A 24,807-nucleotide genomic window follows, 5' to 3' on the forward strand; every position below is an offset into this window, starting at 1 on the left:
TGGGCAGCAAGGCCACCCCAAAAAAAGAGCCAGACCTGTACAATGTAGGGTGCAATGCCCTTTATTTTGCTGTGCCGTGAAGTGCCAACTCCAAATTTTTCACATAACAGGCCTTTACAACCACACAACAGGGAGAAGTGGGTGCTCATGAGGAAGAAAAAACTTTACTTGTAAGATGAACTCCCAAACGAAAATTACAAAGATCTTGAGGAAGTCTGCCACCATAAGCGATGATCAGCAAATAGAACAAATGGTACTTCAAAAGTAGCAATAATGGAACCACCTGAAAAGGACTTTTAGCTAAGTATATGTAGATTTCTCAAGGATAACCTCACCCACCCCATCCATCATTTCCTGCCTCCCTCCTTACCTTCCTAACAGAATGGATCTGTTTCTGCAAAGTAACTCAGGAGGAATAGAACAAACTGGAAACTGTGTTTTCATTTGTTTGTTTTGACAGCTGCTTCAAAATGTAGATCCTAATGACCCAGCAGAGAATAGTAATTATAAAATTAATCAATGTTTCTCCCATTTAAGGATGAATTATTCTCTAAAAACTAAATATAATGTTAAGTAATGCCTTGCTCCTGGCAATAGGTATTTTATGAAAGTATTAATTCAGATTTTCTCCCTGGTGTGAAATGCAAAAACTCAGTGTTTAAATTTTAGGGAACTGATATATTTGCTTTACTCATTCTTCTTTTTATAAGTAGCATAAAACTTTAATTTTTAAATGGCATATGCTCTAGAATTAGCATTCGCCATCTTTTTTATTTTATTGTTCTGTGGAGTATTCATTTTAAATATTTACATTTTAAGTACTAAAGCAATCTGAGCAACCTTCCCTTTCCTGTCTGGCACAGAAGAGTAATCACAGTGAGTGAGGATGCAGAATGGTGAGATGGGTTGGAGAGCTGTTTGGAGACATGGTTGTGGGTGAGTATAGAGATGGTGGGCAGAGGAGACACCTGGCATGGTTGACAGATTGGTTATACTAAACAAAATGTAAGTTGATTAAGCAAATTAGGAAATGTTTTCAGGATAAGATATATAAATATTTATAGATGTGTAGGTATTATACATGTATACACACAGATATTTCCCAGCTCTGTTGCTGAGAGGGCCTAGGATCAATGACCCTCAGTAACAATAAGCACATTGGGTCTCCACCTCTTGATTTCTCAAAGCCATCCTCCACTAAAAAAGAACCGGAGCTCCCTGACAAAATGACTGACTCTAGGACTATTGCAGGAAAAAAGTATAACGTGAACCTTACTGGACCAGAAAGTAAAGAAACACTTAATGAATAATAATAAAATGTAAAACATACAAAGAGCCCAACTTAAAAGGACTCCTATTGGCCAAAATGGGAACAATTTGAGCATCAGTGTAAATAATGTTAGTAATGTATTACCACCTGTCAAAATAAGCCATGAATTTATCCTAATGTAAGTATATAAATAAATGGGGGAGAGGGGAACACTCTTCCTTGGAGTAGAACGTCAGCTGATATATGTAGAAGGAAAGATAGCAATGGAGAATCACCATTTGACAACCATCATAAAAGTCATTAATTCAGGCAGGAGTCTTCAATGGATTCCAAGGCTGGCAGGTACAAGTTTGATGACCATCAGGTACTGGTGTAATCTTGGAATACCTCCCCACAAAGTACTCATTATTTATTATTTATTTTAGTTTATTATTCTTTTTGAGACAGAATCTCACTCTGTTGCCCAGGCTAGAGTGCAGTGGGGCGACACTGCAACCTCCACCTCCTGAGTTCAAGCAATTCTCTTGCCTCAGCCTCCTGAGTAGCTGTGACTACAGTGCACCACACCCAACTAATTTTTGTAATTTTTTTTAGTAAAGGCAGGATTTGACCATGTTGGCCAGGCTGGTCTGGAACTCCTGGCCTCAAGTGATATGCCTACCTCTGCCTCCCAAAGTGCTGGGATGGGATTACAGGCATGAGCCACTGCTGCCAGCCAAAATACTCATTATTTACAAGGGTGTAAATGGTAAGAATAAGATGGAGAAGCCAGGCAAACACCATATATATGTGTGTGTATATATGTATATGTGTGTGTGTGTGTGTGTGTATTTGTGTGTATATGGTAGGGAAAAGGGGTGTGTGTGTGTATACACACACACACACATATATGTATATGGGGGAGAAGAAAATAAGCAAATACAGTAAAATATTACCTACTGAGGAGTCTATATGAAGGTGAAAGAGTTCTTTGTACTTTTCTGACAAACTTTCTGTATATTTGAAATTATTTCAAAATAAATTATTTTTTAAAACCAAGAAAAAAGTACAAAATGTGGCCTTATAAGCAAATTCAGTAATAAACCCAGATGAAGGGCCAGTGCTTGCCTGGTGAGTGCTGAGTTAACCTTCAGGTGGTTCCTTTTTAAAATTCCATATTCAACAGAAGTCAGGGTAAATAATAAGAACTTAATATAGCCTCCTGATTTACATTACTTCAAGATTCAAGGCCTTATTTTCATCAGTCTCCAACAGGGCCACTCACAGATCTTCCATAACTTATCTTTAACCAACTCTCGTGAGTAGGAACAGTACTAGGCACCAGGGACTTATAAAAGTGTAAGATCTAGTCCCTGACTGCCAGAAAGCTGATCAGTTACAGGGGGAGAAGCAGGACATGTGTAAAAAAGACAAACGATTTTGCACAACAGGACACTAGCTTAATGTTGAAGAAAAAAGAACAGTTAATTCCGATGAGCTTCATGAAAGGACAAGATCACCAGTGACAAGATCACCAGTGAACAGGAAGGGCATGAGGGGAGGTGGCTCGGATTCATGGGCTCTTCAAGACAGTAGGCTTTTTCCAGCCTGGCTGGCCATTAGCAGAACCTGGCATCCCGTCTCTGAGGGCGCCCACCTCCACCTGAATACCTCCAGAAATGGAGATTCATTCTTCTGTGGCAGCCTGTTTCCCTGTTGGAAAGGTCAAATTAGTAGAAAGTTCTTCGTTCCACAGAGCCAAAATATGCCTGTTTGTATTTACTCTTTGCTTTCTACTTTGGGGCAACGCAAAATAACCTTAGCTTATCTTCTGCCTATAAGCCCTTCACATATTTGAGAACTACTGTCATGACTCTCCTAATTTACCTTTCTCATGCCAAATACTTTCAGTTATTTTAGCTGTTATGGAATTATTAGATCTTTCACTAACCCAGGTATACTAATGTATCAATGAATCTAAAACAGGTTCCTCATAAGCTGTGGTCTGTCTAATGCAAAATATAACCAGATTAACACCTCCCTAAATTGGAACATCATGTGTTATTAATGCAACCTAAGATTGCATTCCCTGTCTTTGCCAGCTGCACGGACTCCAAGCACACTGAAATGCTCAGGTCTTATCCATGTGAGCTGCCAATCCCCCAGTATGTGCCTAGTAGCCGATTTTGTAAGTGTAGTTTTTTGCCTTTATCCCTATTAAAGTTTGCCTAGGTGAAAAGGTTGGTCCCGCTTGAAATCACTGTGAATCTTGATTCTCATCTAATGTTTAGGGTATGCCTTTTAGATGTGTGTTTTATGCAAAATTGATACAGTTTATCTTGCATTGATTTTTATTGAAAAGAGGGTACCAACTATAGAATGTTGAAATTCATCCCTAGAGATGCTATCTCAGGATTATTGTCGTCATTAATCAGTAGTCTTTGCTGTGGCATTTAAATATTATTAAAAATAATTATCTGACCAGTCCCCTTGTTTCATTTGAGGTGAGCTTGCTGTCTGCTCTTTGACTAGCTCCAGCCCTTTGAAGAATCCCACTTTTAAATTCTCCCTATAAAAACTAATTTAAGGAAAAAAGATACAATCCTACTGAAAGGCATCATCAAAACCATTGCAGTCAAAACATTTGTTAACAAAAGGGATGCGTCTCCTTCCACGAATGAAGATGACTAAAACACACATTAAATACTATCCTGATAGGCACAAGTGAATATCTTGGCACTGTAAATGAAAGATAAAGAAATTATAAACAAAAATAGAATAATTGGTAGGGTATCAGGAAAGCAACATTGAAATGGAATTCTTATCCTGTGGACCCAAAAGCACTTATTTTTGGAGATAATAAGAACTATCAGCCAGGTATGGTGGCTCACATCTGTAATCCCAGCATTTTGGGAGGCCAAGGCCAGAGGATCTCTTGAGGCCAGGAATTTGAGACCGACCTGAGCAGCATAGCAAGACCCTGTGTCTACAAAATAATAAAACATTAGCCAGGCACCAGTGGCTCATGCCTGTAATCCCAGCATTTTGGGAGGCTGAGGCAGGCAGATAGCCTGAACTCAGGAGCTTGAGACCAGCCGGGGCAACATGGCAAAAACCCTGTCTCTACCAAGAATACAAAACAAAAAATGGAATTAGCTGGGCATGGTGGTGTGCACCTGTGGTCTCAGCTACTCAGGAGGCTGAGGTGGGAGGATCGTTTGAACCTGAGATAGGGAGGTTGCAGTGAGCCAAGATTGTGCCTCTGCACTGCAACCACAGGGAGAGAATGAGTCCTCATCTCAACAATAGAATAGAATAGAATAGAATAGCCGGACGTGGTGTTGCGTGCCTGTAGTCCTACCTTGATGGGAGGATTGCTTGAGCCCAAGAATTTGAAGTTATGGTGAGCTTTGATCATGCTGTTGCACTCCAGCTTGGGCAATAGAACAAGACCCTGTCAAAAAATAAAAAACATAAAACAGTGCAGTGTTTTAAAAATAGAATTCTTATCCAGTGGACCCCAAAACACTTCTTTTTAGAGGTAACAAAAGCTATAAATCAGAAAGTTTTTCCACCAACAGTGAAAGTGAAAATGTAATAAGGCTTAGATAAGTGTTGTGATTTATACATCTAATCGTGGATCTGATTATTAACTGATTAGTCAATATTTTTAAAAATAATGGTTAATAATTAACTCTTCCTCATGGTTATAATCCTTAAAACAAAGCACTTAGTTTACCTTTTGTCATTTGTACATTAGAGAAAACACCATAGAAAGTAAAAGAATTTTTCATTTTTACTCTAGGAGAATTAAGCACTTGGTAAATATATATATTTTTAAGCATCGGTCCTCTGGAGTTCAGAATTTATCATTCTACACAGTATGAACCAACCACAAGTAGGAAAGTTTAGGCACGTTGTTGGTCCTATTTATTGTTGCTATTTAATTACATCCAAATCCAGCCATCAGTTCACATCTTGAGTTCTAATTGCCTTTGAGATTTCTATGCACAGAACAATAGCTGAAGTGACTCTTCAGAACAGAAGTCATAAATATAGGTTCTTCCTGATCTTGATGAATTAAAACCAAAGGAGAGGAGACAGTTTGTTTTGCAGGAAGCCATCTGTTTGTTTGTATACAGGGTTTGTATTCAAATTTTAGGAAATTAATCAAGTAAAAAGCATCAAAATTCACAACACAGAAAACAAGAGAACAAACATACACTTTGAGAAAACCAAGTCGCTAATGAGATTTTTGAATCTCTTTAGTTTAATCTTTTCTTGTCCCTAGGAGACCTCTCTGGTATGTGTACAGTACATGACGTTGCATTGATTCTTGCTACTTCAGGGCTCAGCACATGAATCGGCGACAAGTGCTGAGTTAATGAATCAGCAGCTGTCAGCACAACAACTGTACCAACATAATCCTTGATTCAGGGAACTTCTCTGGTCCTTGGTTAAAAGACAGCTAAGTTTACCAATAATAAAAATCTGTCCCAGATCCCTACATGTGCATAAAGAGGTGAACGTTTCTTTATGAGAGAAATGTCATTCAGAAACGTGAGCCAGGATTTCACACGGCTCTAGGCTTTGGGGTAGGGGCACCTCCTTGCTTCTTGCCCAGAAGTTATCAGGAGATAGGGAGACAAGACAATTTTGGGGACTGGAGACTGGACTTTTGACTCCGCACTCATAAGTTTGATGTGTAGACTTAGAGCTAGAGCCAGCACGTTAGGCATAAAATCATCACTGCTTGTTACCTAAGGCAGTAACTTCATTACTCATGCAGTGAAACCCTCTGCAACCATCTGTACCCCATGGCAGAAATTCTTTAAATTCCTTCTGCATTTGAATATCTTCAGTTGACTACACATAATCAAGAGTGCAAATTGCTATATTATACCCTTAGACTTATTCTCTGCATGATTTGCATGTGCATATCATGTTTTCAGTGAAAAGAAAGGCAGAATCGCACAATAGACAATATCTTAATGACTCTTAGACACCAGTCTGCTCATCGGTTAAACAGGGATGATAATAGTACCTATTTATTAGGAATAAATGAAATAATTCATGTAAAGTGCCTAACAGTGCTAAGGGACTCAGTTATTATGAATGTTCTTATTCCCTCAGCCTCTGTTACATCTGTTATCCGTGTAAACACAATCCATGCTTGGTGGATAAATCAACAAATAAATGAATTAAAATGAAAATCTAAATTGCAGAATCAGTGGGCAGCTATTTAAAGTAGAATTAGGCAGCATCTTTATGAAATAAAACCCATAGAGATATATCATTTTATCCTGGGATCTGTTTCAGTCTTCATTTTTTGCTTGCGGAAAATGTAAATTAAAAAACATCAAATGACATGTTAAGTCAAAATGGGGCTATTCCTTGATGTTTGCTTAGAATATTTGTGCTTACCTCTTTTCCTCATTTAAAATAAAATAAAATAAAAAACTTAATCACTATCTATTCCCGATGGTAAGTGAATCAACATAGCAGATTTTTATTATGTAGCCCTCAAAGCCTCAGGTTTTCAAATCAGAGGTTTTCTACCCCATTACCTCTTTGCTGGCAGTACCTGTTGTTCACTTCCCATTTCATGGACATCACTCATTTAACAGTGACTGAAAGCACATTAATCTATTTATCATGATCTTTTCCTATTTTTAGAAAACAGCAAAAGTATATCCCACTACTAGATTATAACCTATTTAGGACAGAGATTTCCCTTTTCTAACTCTCTGAGAGATTTTCTTTCTGTAGTTGAATAAAAGGATAGAAAAAATGTTTTAAATACTCTCTTTAAAGAGGAAATGTTAGCGTGGGTTATCAGTAAGTAAGACTCACAAAAATTCTCCTATCAGATATGATTTCAAAATTCCCAGCTGATATTTTAATCCAAGAGGTCCCCTGGATAAATACTTATATACCTCACAGCCTGAAATGCAATCCCATGACTATGGGAGAGGATTAGTTGGTGTTCTTTCATTATTTGGTTTGGTTTTGGTTTGTCTTCTTTGTAATTGTTTGATTGGCTTGATTTGGTTTAATATATAGAAATTCCTGGAATATGGCCTAATTCAGAATTTTATTCTTTAGGCATGCATATGGCCTTTACATTGAATCCAAACTGCTTCTCACGTGTGTACTCTCTGACACCATTTATGAAATCATGTTGCACAAAAATAAGGAACTATGGATGTGAATGTAGTTTTAGAGTTCATAAGCTGTCTCAGCTAAGCAAGCCCATTCTATTCCCAGTTTTAACTATAATGTAAAGGGTGAATTTTAAAGCTAATTGATGGTCCTGATTTTTAAAAAGTAATATACCTATATCATTTTGTCAATGATGTTCATTGCAGCATTATTTATGATTTCTAATTATAAATATTAGAAAAATGTCTAATAAAATTTGCTAAAATGCCAACTAGTTTCAAAATTGGTAAAACTATAAGCTTAAGGCAGATTATAAAAATATGTTGACAAAGGAAAAAACATGCTGATATAATATTGAGGAGAAAAAGGAAAATTGTATGTGTCTCATGTTTTTAATGGTGTAAAACAAAACAACTGAAAAACTATGAACCGAAAAGACTGGGGGAAATTATACCACCACGAAAATAGATGTTTTATCCAGATAGGATTTGTTTTTCCATTCCTTCTTTTAATTTTCTTTTAATTTAGGAAATTCCCTGTGCTAAAACATGTATTGCTTTTACAATAGAAAAAAAGAGCCCAACAAACTTCAAGTCAACATGGATTTTTCCTGTTTGCACTCAGCTGAAATGTAGCTTTCTAGTGAAACTGGAGAGAGATGAAAATCTTTTCAAAGAGGCAATTCAGAGCAGGCTGCCAGAAAGTAAGCCCTTCCATGAGCATCTTTAGAGATCTCACCTCCATGCTCCCTGGCTGAGTTCTGTTGCTCTGAGAAGGTTCACATAATGAGTGTTTTCATCTTTTCATATTAAAAATGACCTCCTGGCCTGAGTCTGAGCTTCCCAGATGACTGAAGTTTGCTGGTCATAGCCTCAGAAAAAATAAAGCTAAATTACTTAGTATTTCATCCTGCTCTTGGAGTCTACATTTTATTTCCACAGAAGCTCACAGACTTTGTTGTTGTTATTGTTTGTTTTATTTTAACTCTCCAGACCCAACAAGGGTAATGGTACCCCCTTCCAGTATGGATGTCACTGTTGGAGAAAGCATTGTTTTGCCGTGCCAGGTGACGCATGATCACTCGCTAGACATCGTGTTTACTTGGTCATTTAATGGACACCTGATAGACTTTGACAGAGATGGGGACCACTTTGAAAGAGTTGGAGGGGTAAGTATTAATATCAAACTATCCACAGGAAACACAGTGTGCAAATGAACTTCTCGAAACTGACTCAGACTAACTTGTTTGGACCAAGTTAACAATGTATTTAAAGTTACTATTTTAGAATTTTGTTCAAGTAATCTTATGGCAAGAAACTCTTGGTTAATTCCTGCTCCTTTTTGCACAATAAATGTGGCATCACTCATTGAACAACCCTGTATGGCAGGACTGCTCTCTAACTGGCACCAATCCTACAGGTTAATTATTCATTCCTGTGTATGGCTTAGAAACTAAGGGTCACAGACATTGGATGACTTGCCTTGGCCTCATAGCTACTGAATTGTGGAACTCTGCTTAAAACTTCAAATCTCAAACTCTGTGTCACATATCATATCATATACCCTAGAATCTGATTAAGAAAATAGCTTAAAGATAGATTCCTTCTGCTTTTAGGCTGCTAATTAAACTCCCTTTGACCTTGTAGAAGGCTCATCATTGTGAATTTAGGGTTTTCTTTCTTGAATTTGAAAGTCTGATTGGGTTATTTACTATCTCCAGGTAATTTGAATTCAAAATGATTGGATTTTCAAAATGCCTTACTTTCCATAACTGTGTATTATCATTGAACACATAACAAGAAGAGGTTAAATCTGGAAACAATTTATGTCTATGACAATCATTGTCAAAAAAATTTTTTCTGCTCTAACACAGCTCTATGGTCCCATTGACAATAAAGATTGACTCTGGCTGCCATTGTTATGAAGGAGTCCAAGCAAAACATAGCAGAATATAAAAATGGGGCCCTGACTTGAAGAGCCCTCCCCACTTTCTAGGCTGCCATAAAAATCTGTCCACCCCCTTTATGTTGAGAATTAGTGGCCTAAAGTCATCCATATGATATAGTGAGAGCATATTTTCCACCCAACTACAGTACTAGCCCTGTTCATTACATTCTTACTACCTTTATCAAACAGAGTTTTTGCAGTTGAGTCACAGAACACCAAAAACAATTTCAATGACTGTTGTCTCAATTCTGTGCCAAGAGTGGTATCTGATTGGTACAACTTTAGATGGCACAGGAAAGAAGTTAATTCATTACATCAGTGGATGCCTGGGTTCACTAGGGATTATCTCTTGGGACCCTGGTTGAGAAAGGCTATATGAAATTGCCAAAGTAAACCATTCTGGACCTCTTTCACATGGTTCAGCTTAATAACTTTGGCTAAGTGAGAGAAATATTAACTACTTCACAAAGACACTGGAGATATTGAATATCTTGAGGTCTAGGAAAGTACATAGCCCAATGTCTACCACAAAAGAAGAATTGATAAACTTTATGGTGGTATCAACTGAAGGAAGGGTAACATTGATTGTAATAACAGGAAAGTATAAATCGAGAACATTCTTCATAAATGAAGCCGAATGTTCTCACATTAAAACCAATTTCTTGGGCAGGAGAGAGATTAAAAATGCTAAATCTCAGAATGGTGCAAGCACCAACCAATCAAAACAGATACCTGAACAATCGAAGTGGATGTCCTACCATTCAGACACTTGTAGCCTTTCTGCCAGAATGGTGCCAGGGCTAAGGCAGAAACAGGGACACCCTAATGAAGTCAAACACTGATGACCACCTTTTTGTAGAGACAGCTGTCCATAGAGCTGCTCACATTCATCTTTCATATGGGAAATGTCTGTTTCCTCTGTTAAACTAATGCTAACACTAATCAACTCCTGCTGAGAAATACATAGAAAATTAAAAACAGCACAACCACATGTGAGATCTAAGTGTATTAGCCACTAGGATCATTAATGTCTGTGGAGTCAGGACTTGACAATAGAAGAGAAAAGCAAGTGCAATTCTGAAGTCAAGCCTATTTCAGTTTCAGCTTCCTGGGTCAGCATGGTGGAGATGATGTTTGGTATAGAGTTAACCTATGGAGGTTTTAGGAAAGTTATTATTTCATTGTCCTCTGATACCCCCATCCCCACTGAGTATTTTGTCAGGAACACAACAGACTGCAGTGGTGGAAAATAAGCAAATGCTGTTGTTTTCTTTGGTAGGAACATAAAAAATGTAGATCTTAGTTAATATTTGGGTCTGGATGACTTCAAAGGGAAAGAGAAAGTTATTGTGGTCTGCTTTGATGAGACTCTTACCTCACTCCTATTTTTTTCTTTTTTTCAGTTTTACTTTAAAAACACAAATCCAATCAAAATGTGTAAATAACTAGAGTACTTTCTAAATCACAAAATCAAAATTTTCTATTAATAGGTTGCTGTACTCTGAAATATCCAGACTACAAGTTTCTTTGACATTTAAGCCTTTGATGAATAAAGTGAATTAGTGAGATGGTGTAGGCATTTCCCTCAGGCTAATGTGCACCTTCCCTGCACACATCCCCAGGGACATATTTTTTATTTAAACCTGTATTCAAAGTCCCAATATGTGAAATTTCTTAGGTAAAGTAACAATAATCTTAATAATGATGATAATAGTGATAATTCCTTATATTTGCAAAGTGATCATCATTTATCAAGTACTTTCTTATATACACTTGACCCTTGAACAACACGGGTTTGAGCTGTATGGGTCCACTTATATGTGGATTTTTTTTCTACCACACTCAGATTGCAAATACAATATTCATGGGATTTAAAACCCACATATATGGAGGACTGACTTGTCATATACTCAGGTTCCAGAGGACTGACTGCATGACTTGAGTATGTGCAGATTTTAGTGTACTGTGGGTCCTGAGTCCAATCCCCTGTGTCTACCAAAGGATGACTGTAATCCTCACAGAAATCTTGTCAAATAGGTTAACAATTATTTTCATTTTATTGAGCAATTATAAGACTTGATCCGTAAACAGTGGCATCTGGATGAGAAGCCAAGTGTTACAAACAAAAGACGTTTTGGGTTAACATACCATAGCTTTTCCTGAATTAGATTTAGCATCTTTGACATGTTTGTTTCACAAAGAAAATGGATCATGGCCATCAGAAATAACAGTTTAGAGTTAATCTATGCTTCACAGTTTTCAGAAGATTTTCACATACACAGATTATCTCATTTGATTTTCACAACCTAGCACGAAGGTCAATAAAGGTCTTTCAAAAGTCAGTAAATTAAGGCCAAGAGAGATTAAGAGATTTAGGTGAAATCACAGAGCAGGAATCAGCCCAAGACAGCTAGGCATCAAAACTGTAGCTCTTCCTTCACTCCATGCTTTGGCATCTCTTCTAATCCTATTTCTAATTGGCAATTCTCTCTCTTCCATTATCCTGTGAATGCGACACTCTGTGCTGAAATGATGGAGATAACCAAGTACATATTAATTTTGAAATAGCATGAGGATATGGTATTTCTGGATGCTAGTCCAGTGTTATCGTTAAGAACAGGGACTATATGGGTTCAAATCCTGGCTCTGCCATTTTCTAGCTACGTGACTTTAGGCAGGTCTCCTAACCGCTTTGTGCTGGAATTTCGTCATCTGTAAAATAAGGATCACAAGAATACCTGCCTCAGAGGATATGTGAGTATTTAGTGAGTTTAATATAAGTAAAGCACTTAGAAGCTGCCTGTCATATAGTAAATACCATTAAGCATCATCCATTACTATTGTCATTGGAGAAATAGCAACAGAAGAGTCTGTGTTAATTTCCTATTGTATAATTTGGAATGGGAAAATGAAGGAGGGCCAATATATCCTAAATTATCTTGTCATCCATTACGGGTTTAGAATGAAGTGTAGGTTTTCAAATCTGGCCTCTAGAGTGGTCTTTTCCTCAAGCAGCTACTCTCCAAACTTTAGATTAACAGAACTGTGAACCAAACTCCAAGGTGTAGCAGTGTTCTTCAGGTAAAATGCTGCCTTTGTGATAGCCTGTGGAATCATCTCCTCACATGTATTAAAAGTACTGTGCTGGCGAACACTGTAGAAATATTTCTGGGGTACATAGACGTCCAAAGCAGGATGTAATTAGTCCTATTCATCTGCTAATCAAACATGCATTTGGCATTTGGAAAACAAATTAGCACTGTTCCATACTAGGTGGTGCGAGATTTCCTTGGAGAATCTGGTCTTCCTAATCCTTTAATTCAAACCTGGAAGCAATAAAAATGCTGGCTGTAAGAAAGGGTTGTGAGGTAAAATGCAGATACGTCCAAATGTGGGCTTGCTTCTATTTTCCAAATACAGAGTTCTAAAGTATCAGAATGCCAACCAAGGCTATAGGCTGAGGGCATTTCTGAAGAAATTCACAAAACTAGATCAAGAGCCATCGTAGTGCATAGTACTTATGTAATATGTAAGTTACGTCCTTCCAACGTGGGTGGCAAACTGCTCCAGAGACTCAGAGAAGCCAGACACCTGAGGTCTTGTTGAAGATGTGTTCTGAAAATGTTGGTGTTCTTATCTCTCAGGCAGACTCACATATTTTTAATAGGCCATGGCTTGCATCACTAATGTTTTCATCAGCGAGTGTAAAATAAATCCATTAGTCACAGTGTCCTTCATGTGATAATGATATTTAGAGCTCATTAAAAAGTAATTGTAGCCACTTTCCCCTACTTTATCAGCAGGATTCAGCTGGTGATTTGATGATCCGAAACATCCAACTGAAGCATGCTGGGAAATATGTCTGCATGGTCCAAACAAGTGTGGACAGGCTATCTGCTGCTGCAGACCTGATTGTAAGAGGTATTGGATTTTGTTGTTGTTATTGCTCTTGAAATATTTTCATGATATCTACTGTAACACAGAGTTCCAAAAACCTCAGTGGTTTAGAATTGTGGGAAAAAGTCAGGCAGACGCTGAACATTGTAAACAGTGGCTAACAGTCCACAGAAGTTTCTGGTGCATGTGCAGTTCCTCAGTAGGGGTTGTCAGAAAATGCACCGAACACAGCCAGTAACTTTACAATAAAAGGATAATTGAGTAAATCGAGTACCTGATTACAGCTGTTGGAGTTGATATGACCTTCTAGAACAAATTTAGGTGAACAAAAGCAGATAGTTTAAAGAGTGATTAAACTACCCCTTTTTATGTTTCATCTGAGCTAAACTGAATTAATATAACAGCAGCTTAAGTAAAATCATCATCAGGTTTATCCGAGTTTCCTTTTTTTCCCTAAACTTCACAGTGCTGTTCAGTTTCTAAAACAGGGTTTTGGGAGAGGACACTTCCTGACTGCCTGGGATGTAGTAAATGAGCTGAGAGTTGATGCAAATACTAACATTTTTGAGATTCTCTTGAATATTATCAGCATGACCTAATTTGGACCTAAGAGCTATGACCCACTCCTGGCTGAGCAGCACCAACTGAGTACATTCCAAGCCTCAGCAAAGCAGTTGGCAAAGGAACTGTAAAAGGACTTTTAAGAAATATTTTTAAATGAAAATTAAAATCTTCACAAACCAGTGTACATACCAGAATCCAACCTATGCATGCTCAGGGGTTTTCTATAGCATTAAAAGAGAGGCCAATCTAGACATCAAAATAATCTCTTGGCTAGAATCTCCTTCATCAGAATCCCTAACTGTTGGTGTTCAGGCATCTTTGGCCAGCTGGCAGAGTGCATGGCAAAACTTCGAATGCAAGAAAATAAAAATTTAGGGTATGAGAATTGGAGGCAGGGTTAATCTGCATGCACAGAGAAGAAGGTATTATTGGAAGCCATAAAGAGTGTTGCTATATCCTCTAGGCATACTGTAAGGGGGGGAAATGTGTGGGAGTTAGCAACTTAAACTCATTGTGAAGAGAGGTTCAAGAAAAATGGCGATTTCAATGTGTCTGCTTTGTTCCCCTTTAAATTGCCTTTAAAAAACCTTTCAGTAACAGTGCAGACAAGGGCTAGAAATGAGAAAAAACTTTCAACCTAGGTAGATCTGCCCACAGAATAACTTATAGAAATGTGTTTATTTCCATTTTAAAATACACCAGGCTGGTCTGCCCTCCCCTTGGGGACAAAAGACTTCTGTTGTTGAAAATTTATCCTCTACTTAATTAGGATAATGTTCAGATTAGCAGTTAAAACACCAATAAATTAGACTAATGAATATTTAAATCAGTAATACTTGAAGTTCTTAAATGATATTGTATACTTCATTTCACAGAAAATAACATTAAATACCAGGAGGAATTTGCAAATGCAGTCTAAAAGAAAATCTAATCAGTTAATAAGGCCAATAAATTAATATGCCGTTTAAAACCATAATTTTTCATGTTATCTTCGGCTCTGCCCTTGCAGCTCTTCTTGTACATTACAGAGGGGGAGGCAGGAATGTATTTCACCACCTGAAAGAGATTTTCATATTTGAAACCTATAGCAGCTTTGAGTCTTGGCTCCAGATTCTTTGATTTGCTGAGGCCTGCTCTATTTAACCTATAGCACTCTAATGGCAGCCAGAAAGGCCATCCTTCCTGAGGGAGAAGCAAACCCCAGAATCAAACTAATCTTCCCTTTGCCGTTACCTGAAACAAAATCTTCTACATGCCCCTGAGTTTGTTATCATTTTGTTCCGAGGACAAACATTTGTACATTTTTCATTTTGAAAGAGGGAGTCAACTTCCCTAAAACAAAGTTGGTAAACATTCTGTAAGGTCATATCTATGCATGGGTAGGAGCAGGTGGCAGGAAGATAAAAAAAGAACAAACAAATCCAGGAAAGTACCATCTTCTCTCCAGAGGCCAAATTCATACCAGCCCCTCATTTCCTTCCTATAGAGAGGCCAACAATGGACTCAGATATTTCCTATCGATTTAATTCTTTGAAGAGTTTAGAGGGAAACACTTTTCTATTTGTGGTACTTAGATTTTAAAGGCCATCAATGCAGCATCCATAAAGAAAAAAGGTGGGGAATGCTTGGATGAGAAAACTGGTGAAAAAAATTATATTGTCTTCAAGACTTTATCTGGTTAAAAGGGGTCCCAAGACCAAAGGTTACATTAGCTCTATCTAGGTGACATTAGACTGACATGCTGAAATGTCACCATGGAAAATTAATCAGTTCCAGGATACAGATTTCCAGATATTTTATTCAGGAGTGGGAAGGAGAAGATAAATTTAGTCTCACCTGTGGGTCTATAAAAGTGATTTTTAAAAAAGGAAAGAGAATTTAGGGCGTCACGAAAACGGTGAAGGAGTGAATCCTAGAACAAAGTCTAACTTCAGGAAATTGCTGTTAACTTTGCACTGCTCTGTGAGAGGTCGCTTTTTTCCCTGTCCCTGTGACATGGCCCGATAGTGTTTGGGTAGTACATTTGATTGCTAGACTGGGGATTAGCAAATCCCTCCTAGGAACATCTCCTTATGCCCATCTAATGGGCATGAGGTTTGTCATTACGTCCCCTCACCATCATCTTCCCTCCTGAGGTGGTCAATTGTACCTTGTTAAAAATGCATTTAACTGCCTGGTAAGAGATTTTCATGTTGGAAAGTGGGATAGCTGCGGGTCTTTGCTCTGGCTCTGTTGATAGTTTGTCTTTGCCTGCCAGCTGCTTTCCATCCCTCTAATTCTTTATTAGTTTCAAGCCTTCATTTAAATCTGATTTCCTCCCCTTTCCATGGTTTAAGTACATGGACAGAAACAATGAACATCAGGAAGAGAAGCAGAAAAATACAGGTATGACTTGCAGAAACTACAAATGAGGGTCTTTAGAACAAAGCCCAATTTTGAAATTGCTTTGAAGAAGGGAGCGCTTTGACTCTTGCACACCGGCCATTTTCACAGCAGTTCCCTTGCACGCCAGTCTGTGCTCATGTGGGATGCAGGGTTGGGGGTGAAGAGAGTGCTAGTAATTACAGTGCAGCAGAATGTGCAGAGCAATACTGTAACTTTCAAAGTTTTAAAGCCATTTGTGCTTAAATCTATATTCTCAGTGGTAGAAATAACCATTTCCAGCAGACTATACTCTTTATGAAATCAGGAGCAATATCGATTTTTTCTCACTACCGTATCCTCAAATAACAGTGTCTGACCCATAGTAGGAACCTATAAATAGATAATGAATTAATGAATGTGGGCTCTTATGGTGCCCTAGTATTCCCTATTAACATTAAGTATTCAATTGTAATTATTTGTTTACCTATTAGTTTTTCATATTAAACTGTGGGACCCTAGAAGGAAGGGGCTGTGTCTCATTCTGTGGTTTCCAAGCCCAAGAAAGTTCCCAGCACATAGTAGGATTCAAAAAGGATTTGACAAGTGATGAATCTGTGAATGGGTAAATAAATGAATGGGTCAATGCCCCACTCAAATATGTGGATCCTTTAATTGGGTGTTTGAATACACTATTCCAGTTCTGGGGGTCTTACTCTTTCCCAGGTCCTCCAGGTCCCCCAGAGGCTGTGACAATAGACGAAATCACAGACACCACTGCTCAGCTCTCCTGGAGACCCGGGCCCGACAACCACAGCCCCATCACCATGTATGTCATTCAAGCCAGGACTCCGTTCTCCGTGGGCTGGCAAGCCGTCAATACAGGTACCATATTGGATGCTTGGTTTAAAGACATGGGAACTCAGCATACTGGACACAGCACTGTGGCAAGGAACATCTAAGTTCTCATTCAGACACTACTACCAATGATATATTGTGGCAGTGTTTCCTAAACCTCAGCCCACTGTACTATTATTAGTATTTTTCTTTATATCGAATCACAGTTAGGTTTTTTTAAACTCATCCTAAGGAATAGTATCTGTGAAATGCTATGTCCGGTCCAGATTTGGTAGCTCACGCCTGTAATCTCAGCACTGTGGGAGGTGGAGTTGGGTGGATCACTGGAGCCCAGGAGTTCCAGACCAGCCTGGGCAACATGGCGAAACCTCCTCTCTACAAAATATACAAAAATTAGCCTGGCGTGGTGGTGCGTGCCTGTAGTCCTAGCGACTCAGAAGGCTGAGGTGGGAGGATCGCTTGAGCCCAGGAGGTAGAGGTTGCAGTGAGCCGAGAAGACACCACTGAACTCCAGCCTGGGCGACAGTGAGACTCCATCTCAAAAAAAGAAAAAAAAAGTCTGTTGTGCTGGTTGTATATATATTTTCCCTAACACACATTAAAAATATATTAGTTATAAAAATAAAATGCATCAATCTGTATTACCTAAAATCATCTGTGTAGCATTGTGGTACACTTTGGAAAGCAGTAGATTCTGCTTGAATAGTCACAGACTATGTAAAGTTTACACAATGCTTTCAAAAACCAATAACTGAGGATTATAGGGAGCCTCCTCACTTGCTGCCCTTTTTTTTTTTTTTTTTTTTTTTTTTTTTCCGAGACACGGTCTCACTCTGTCACCCAGGCTGGAGTGCAGTGGTATGATCACAGCTCACTGCAGCCTCGACCTCCTGGGCTCAAGCAGTCTTCCCACCTCAGCCTGTTGAGTAGCTGAGACCACAGGCACAGGCCCCCACACCCAGCTAATTATCTAAAATTTTTTGTAGAGACAGGTCTTGCTGTGTTGCTTAGGCTGGTCTCAAACTTCTGTACTCAATCTATTCTCCTGCATCAGCCTCCCAATTTGCTGGGATTTCAGGTGTGAGCCACTGTGCCCAGACCCACTTTTTTAGATGAATAAATTTGGGAATAAAAAGACATGAGATTTCTTTTTAACCAATTTTACAAATTCTTTGAAACAAAAATTGTTAGTAGTAGCACTTCCCTCCTGTTTCCCTTTATTACATTTATACAGCACTTCCTATTTTTTAAAAGATTTCACAGTTATTTCTCTTTGCATCTAAAATAATTATTATACCATCCCCACTTCTGTCAATACCTCCAAATTGACTCATTTTCTTATTTAGGTTTCATTTAAGGGTAAATTGGATGAACAAGTAGTTATTACAAACAAGATACACACTCTTCTAGACAGCAAAGGTAGGCTATATGGCCTTGATGTTTTGAAGGATAATATGCCCAGTGTTGCGCAATTCATATGAATCTTGTTGATTTTAACCCCAGTTTGTTTTATCATTTTTGTTTACCAATCCTTAGAAATGGGTTTCTGTGTTTCCTATGGTAATCACTGAGTCACAGGTGTGCTTTAAGAAGGAAAGATGAGAAAAATATGAAAGTTAGGAGATGAATTCTAGTCCTGACTGCTAATCAGCTGATCTCTATACATCTTCGTTTTCCTCTTCTGTTAAATGGACACAATAAGAATTGTTTAAGAATAAATATAGGCCGGGCGCGGTGGCTCAAGCCTGTAATCCCAGCACTTTGGGAGGCCGAGACGGGTGGATCACGAGGTCAGGAGATCGAGACCATCCTGGTCTACACGGTGAAACCCCGTCTCTACTAAAAAATACAAAAAACTAGCCGGGCGAGTTGGCGGGCGCCTGTAGTCCCAGCTACTCGGGAGGCTGAGGCAGGAGAATGGCGTGAACTCGGGAGGCGGAGCTTGCAGTGAGCCGAGATCGCGCCACTGCACTCCAGCCTGGGCCACAGAGCGAGACTCCGTCTCAAAAAAAAAAAAAAAAAAAAAAAAGAATAAATATAGGCCAGGCGCAGTGGCTCACACCTGTAATCCCAGCACTTTGATAGGCCACGGCAAGTGGATCGCTTGAGCCTAGAAGTTTGAGAGAAGTCTGGGCAACATGGTGAAATCCCATCTCTACTAAAAATACAAAAAAAAGACAGGCATAGGGGCATGCATCTGTAGTCCCTGCTACTCGGGAGGCTGAGGCACAAGAATTGCATGAGCCTGGGAGGTGGGGGTTGCAGTGAGCTGAGATTGTGCCACTGCACTCTAGCCTAGGTATCAGAGAGAGAGAGACCCTGTCTCAAGAAAAAAAAGAAAAATAGAATACTTTTACCTTTCTCAGAGGATAGTTGAAATACTGTGTCTGGCACTACATAATAAATGCTGAAACACAGGTGAAGGGGTGATAGTAATGAATGAGTCGGGTGGCTTGGGGCCTTGTGGACTGCATGTCTTTTATGATGTCATCTGCTGGTATCTGATTAGAGTGTGTTAGTTTCACATACAGAGATAGTTCTGAGATTACTTCACTGAAACAACTGTTGATGCAGCTAATATCAGAACACCTACACTGCCCTGAATGCAATAACCATAAGGATGGGTGGATGTTCCTATCTTCCTAACGTAATCTCTGCATTTGTTTTCTGAGAACCTATGAAACAGCCACCACCTTTTGTTGTCTTTCAGTCCCAGAACTCATTGATGGGAAGACATTCACAGCAACCGTGGTGGGTTTGAATCCTTGGGTCGAATATGAATTCCGCACAGTTGCAGCCAATGTGATTGGGATTGGGGAGCCCAGCCGCCCCTCTGAGAAACGGAGAACAGAAGAAGCTCGTGAGTAGCACCCGGGATTCAGATCATCTGTTCTGCCAGCTGCTGTTCCTTAGGAAAAGGCTTTGAATTCTTGCTGCTCTTCAGCGCTCATGCTGCTCTGTGTTAGCACACCCTTCACCTCAAATGATTATAATGGTAGAAATCAGGCCAGGAGAAGCCCAGCTGAGCACGCAACGGGTTTCAATCCAGAGTTAAGCTTCCTTCATTAGGTCCACCTGTACAGCAACAGGCACACTGCGCTTAGTCCTCTCAAAAGCCAGCCCTTTCTTCATTGGTTCATTTGTCACCAAGATTCTAACAGGATTTCAAAAAACAATGCCCCACATTTCAAATAAAATTATCTCACATAAGTAACTAATGGCAAAGAATAATTTCTGGCTGCTCTGGGCACAGCAACCATGGGGTAGTCCTGCTTAGAATAGAAATAAGAAATAAACTAATTTCTTCAGAAATGTTCACTGAGATTTTCTTAGGGTATAAACCATTCCCAGAAACGAAGTTTCAGAACACCGTGCTAATTCAAACAAGACTAGCCAGCAATTTAGTATGGCCCTCTGCATATACAGCTTGAATGAGCACGGGGAGAGAAGAACAAGTTCATCGAGGTCAGCCGTACTTTTACTTAGCTGGTGTAAAGCAGGAGGCCCTACATGTGCTGTCTCTATAGAGCTCCCAGCTGTAGAGAGGCCAGTGTGTTGAAGGAATAATAAGGTCTCTACACAAATAAGGTCTCTACACTCCCTACAGTAGGGAGTTCTGACCCTACTCTCAGAAAAGCAAAAACTCATCTAGATCTATTTGATTGGCTTTAACCAAGGAGACATAACCAGTCACCAGCCACATGCCCCAGTGAGACGTTTTTAAATGCGGCCCAGGGCCTTTCAGTTACATGATGACAATATAGCTAGTCCCCTGTTTTCTTTTCCCCCTTCCAAAACCATAATTGAATTAATTCCCCTCAGCAGTCCTCAGGTGGAAGCTCGCATAATTTCCTCTCTTTTACAGAGAAAACGGGGGATCAAAGAGGTTAAGCACAGTGAGCCAGGGGTCAACCTCTGTCTGCCACTTCCTTCAACACTCAGATCAAAACTCTCTTCCTCTGAGAAGCTGTTCGCCCACCTCAGCTCTGGGCAGGCCGCTACTCCGGAAGGCCCCCTTCGTGTCTCCATGCTGACTGTACCGTACTCTGGTTGTCCACCTTGCTCTAACTGTGGTGCAAGCGCTCTTCCCCTCCAACCAGAATGGAAACTCTGCCTGAGCAGAGCTTGCACTGTCTTTCCTTTGTGTATCATCACGTGGCTAATAATCGCAGAACCAAACATTAGGACGAGACCTCAGTCCTTTCCTCCCTTCCGGAACCCCTCAACCTCTAGGGATGGAGCTGAACAATTGGTCAGACATGTCAGATAACACGTGTGCCTTGTTGAATGAGAAACAGGTAATTAATAGCAGTCTCCTTGGTACATTTCACTTCCTCGAGCTGACGCCGTGGGTCTCTTGACAATGCTGTTGCTGATCTCCAAAGACAAAGGGGTATGCCTCAAAGTACTCATTGAAAGTGAGTCACCTCTGCCAGGCAACCTTCCTGACCCTCATTCACCTTTGCCGCCTGACATGACTTGTTTTTTGTCTCCATGTGCAGTCCCCGAAGTCACACCAGCGAATGTCAGTGGTGGCGGAGGCAGCAAATCTGAACTGGTTATAACCTGGGAGGTAAATGAATCACAGAACAAAAGGAACGTACATGCATTGAAGCTATTTTTTTATTTTCCTCCATGTTAGACATAGCTGGGAACTTTCCTCCTCTGTTTTTAACAGTGAAAATTCATTTGAGTGCAGATACTCCCTCTCACGTAGCTAATGGCTAGCAGGAAGGATGGTGCTTGCCTATCCATCGTTGAGGCAAGTTTTAATTCAATCCATTACAGTAAAAACAGTCATGAAGGGAAGACAACACAAGTTACAAAAAAAAATAAAGAAGGCTGTTTCACAGAAAACTGGTTTTTCTTTTCTTCTGAATTGCGGCATGGCCAATTGATTTAAAGCGTCTGCCAGCACTAGAGTCAGTGCACCAGCACAATTTCCTGGCAATTGGCTTTGCTTCCAGAAGGGGCCCTCTTTTAGGGGGTATTTTTTAAAACAACCTGGGAGAAAGTTAGTCACCAATTTATTAAAAATTGGCTTTGAGAGAAGAGGTGGGAGCTTTAGAAAGGGTTCTTCATTTTTTTGAAAGACTCTAAACAGCCCCAGAAATTAAAATCTTTCATTTAGCCAGAGCACAGCAGTGAAAGAAATCACTCATCCCTCCAGCTGAACTCTTCCCTCTGAGAGGGAGGATCTTCAGCCAAGATGGTTTTTCTTCCTTCAGTGAGATCTCTTGTCTGTGTGGCAATGGAGGAAGCTTAGTATTAGAGGATACGTGTTGGAAATACTGTTTTTCAGGAGACCCATGTCCAGTTGTGTTTTTTTTTTACAATCATTTCCAACCATTTCAGAGCTGGGTCTGCCCCATCAAAGAGCAAGCTCTGGACTGCAGATCTTCATTACGTTTTCAACCCTGCCCAGGACCTTATAACTGTTTAAGACAGACTGACTGCAAGCCCTAAATTTAAAAGACTGTTAACAAAACCCCAAATAAGATGGGTGGAGAAGGATGTAGACAAGAATGTTACGAGGGAAACAAAAACAATTTTTGCATTGGAATCAAACTACTATGATTTCTGAAGACCATCTCCCTTCTTTCCCAGACAGTCCCTGAGGAATTACAGAATGGTCGAGGCTTTGGTTATGTGGTGGCCTTCAGGCCCTATGGTAAAATGATCTGGATGCTGACAGTGCTGGCCTCAGCTGACGCCTCCAGATACGTGTTCAGGAATGAGAGCGTGCGCCCCTTCTCTCCCTTTGAGGTTAAAGTAGGTGTCTTCAACAACAAAGGAGAAGGCCCTTTCAGTCCCACCACAGTGGTGTATTCTGCAGAAGAAGGTATGGTTTATGCTGCCTAGATCATTGACTGTTAATATTTCTTCAATTCTAAAATGTGAATTTTAGGATGTACAATCAATTTAGCATGGTACATATATATTGAAGGCATACCTGATTTGAGAAGAGGATAATGTAAAAACTGTGGTTCACTGTCCACCATGAATCTCTTAAAAAGATAGCAACTGCTCTGTACATGAAAACACATGGCTCTCCATTATTGATTCCATTGCTAAGGTCCAGAATTGCAAGTACCATATAAGATCTTCATATCTATCTATATGTTATCATTACTTTCGAAAGAATTTTATTTTTGACTTTAAGTGAATATCAGAATATAATTTGCATTTTCTTCCCACTTGTATTTTCATAAAGCATATTGTACTTGTGGCTCATGCCTATAATCCCAGCACTTTGGGAGGCCAAGGCGAGCGAATCACCTGAGGTTGGGAGTTCAGGACCAGCCTGACCAATATGGAGAAAACCCATCTCTACTAAAAATATAAAATTAGTCGGTTGTAGTGGCACATCCCTGTAATCCCACCTACTCAGGAGGCTGAGACAGGAGAATCACTCGACCCCAGGAGGCGGAGGTTGTGGTGAGCCGAGACCGCACCATTGCACTCCAGCCTGGGCAACAAGAGTGAAACTCCGTCTCAAAAAAAAAAAAAAAAAAAATTCTCACTTATTAAAGAAAAGAGTAAGCCATGAAGCAATGTGATTGCACTCACTGTCATCCATACCATCATTATGTTTAACATTTCTCACACATTATTACCACTTCCATGCTATCCCTGCTGTCAGGATGCCTCTCACACAGTCTTCATTACCATTGGAGTTTGTCTATGTTGTTTTAAAGCTGATGCTCAGATTGGGACCATGTTAAAACATCTGAAAGGTGAATCATTGATTTAGAGTCAGTGAAGATGCAATAACTTATTCCCAGTTAGAGAGATCATCCCCTTAGATTCAGTAGCCCTCCGTGATCTAGCTGCTGCCTTTCTGTCGGACTCAGCTGCTGATGCCTTTCCCTGCATATTTCATGTTCCAACCATTACCAAAGGATTTACATTTATTCAAACAAGCTTCAGCCCTTTGCATAGGCTTCAACTTCTCTTAGATAACAGTTCATGTCTCTGGATTATGAAAATGAGAGGAAAAAGGGAAAAGGACAATCAGCTGACATGACTAATATTCAAGAGAGCTGGGTGACACTTCAGGTTCACACTGCAATCTGTATGATCTTGGATAAGTCACGTATACTCTCTGGGCCTCAGCATCTTTGGTTGCAAAGGAGAGACTAGACTGACTGTTTCCCAAATTTCAGTTATTTTTGACAGATTTCTGCCATAGCTGTGTATACCATTTGTATATGTTAACATTCTTCTTTCAATAGTCTTCCTTAAAACAAAATTTAGTGGCCAAGCACAGTGGCTCATGCCTGTAATCCCAGCACTTTGGGAGGGGGATGTGGGAGGATAGCATGAGCCTAGGAGTTTGAGACCAGCCTGGGCAACATAGCAAGATCCCAGTCTTTACAAAAAAAAAAAAAAAATAGCCAAGCGTGTTGGCACACATGCATGTGGTCCCAGCTACTTGGGAGGCTGAGGTGGGAGGATGGCTTGAGCTCAGGAGGTCAGGCTGCAGTGAGCCATGACTATGCCACTACATTCCAACCTAGGTGACAGAGTGAGACCCTATTTCAAAAAAGAAAAAGAAAAGCAGTTTAGCCATGTCATAAGCAATAACATTTGTGAGATGCTAATTGAGAAGGATCTGTGTTAAGGGAATTGCTGGTTATGAAAACTTGATGCTTAAACTTAAGTGGTTCTTCTCTTCTACCCACACCTAAATTCAAAACCCAAACACTGGACAAATATTCACTACCACCAACTCCAGCTATCAATCACTGCTCCTCTGCAAAATAAGG

At 39.7% G+C, this 24,807-nt stretch overlaps 1 protein-coding gene across 4 annotated transcripts in view; it reads left to right on the plus strand.

Moving 5' to 3' along the window:
• The window catches only part of CNTN4 (contactin 4), a 1,029,443-nt gene that overhangs the window by 987,586 nt on the left and 17,050 nt on the right, over positions 1–24,807 (plus strand). For all 4 annotated transcript variants that reach the window (XM_033210483.1, XM_033210481.1, XM_033210482.1 and 1 more), the window contains 6 exons: positions 8,404–8,579; positions 13,159–13,279; positions 16,907–17,065; positions 19,749–19,898; positions 21,541–21,611; positions 22,646–22,880. In XM_033210483.1, coding sequence (XP_033066374.1) covers positions 8,404–8,579; positions 13,159–13,279; positions 16,907–17,065; positions 19,749–19,898; positions 21,541–21,611; positions 22,646–22,880 — 912 coding nt within the window. The remainder of the gene's footprint in view (positions 1–8,403; positions 8,580–13,158; positions 13,280–16,906; positions 17,066–19,748; positions 19,899–21,540; positions 21,612–22,645; positions 22,881–24,807) is intronic.

The sequence above is a fragment of the Trachypithecus francoisi genome, unplaced genomic scaffold (assembly GCF_009764315.1).
Source record: "Trachypithecus francoisi isolate TF-2019V2 unplaced genomic scaffold, Tfra_2.0 Lachesis_group0, whole genome shotgun sequence".
In the NCBI taxonomy this organism is placed as follows: domain Eukaryota; kingdom Metazoa; phylum Chordata; class Mammalia; order Primates; family Cercopithecidae; genus Trachypithecus; species Trachypithecus francoisi.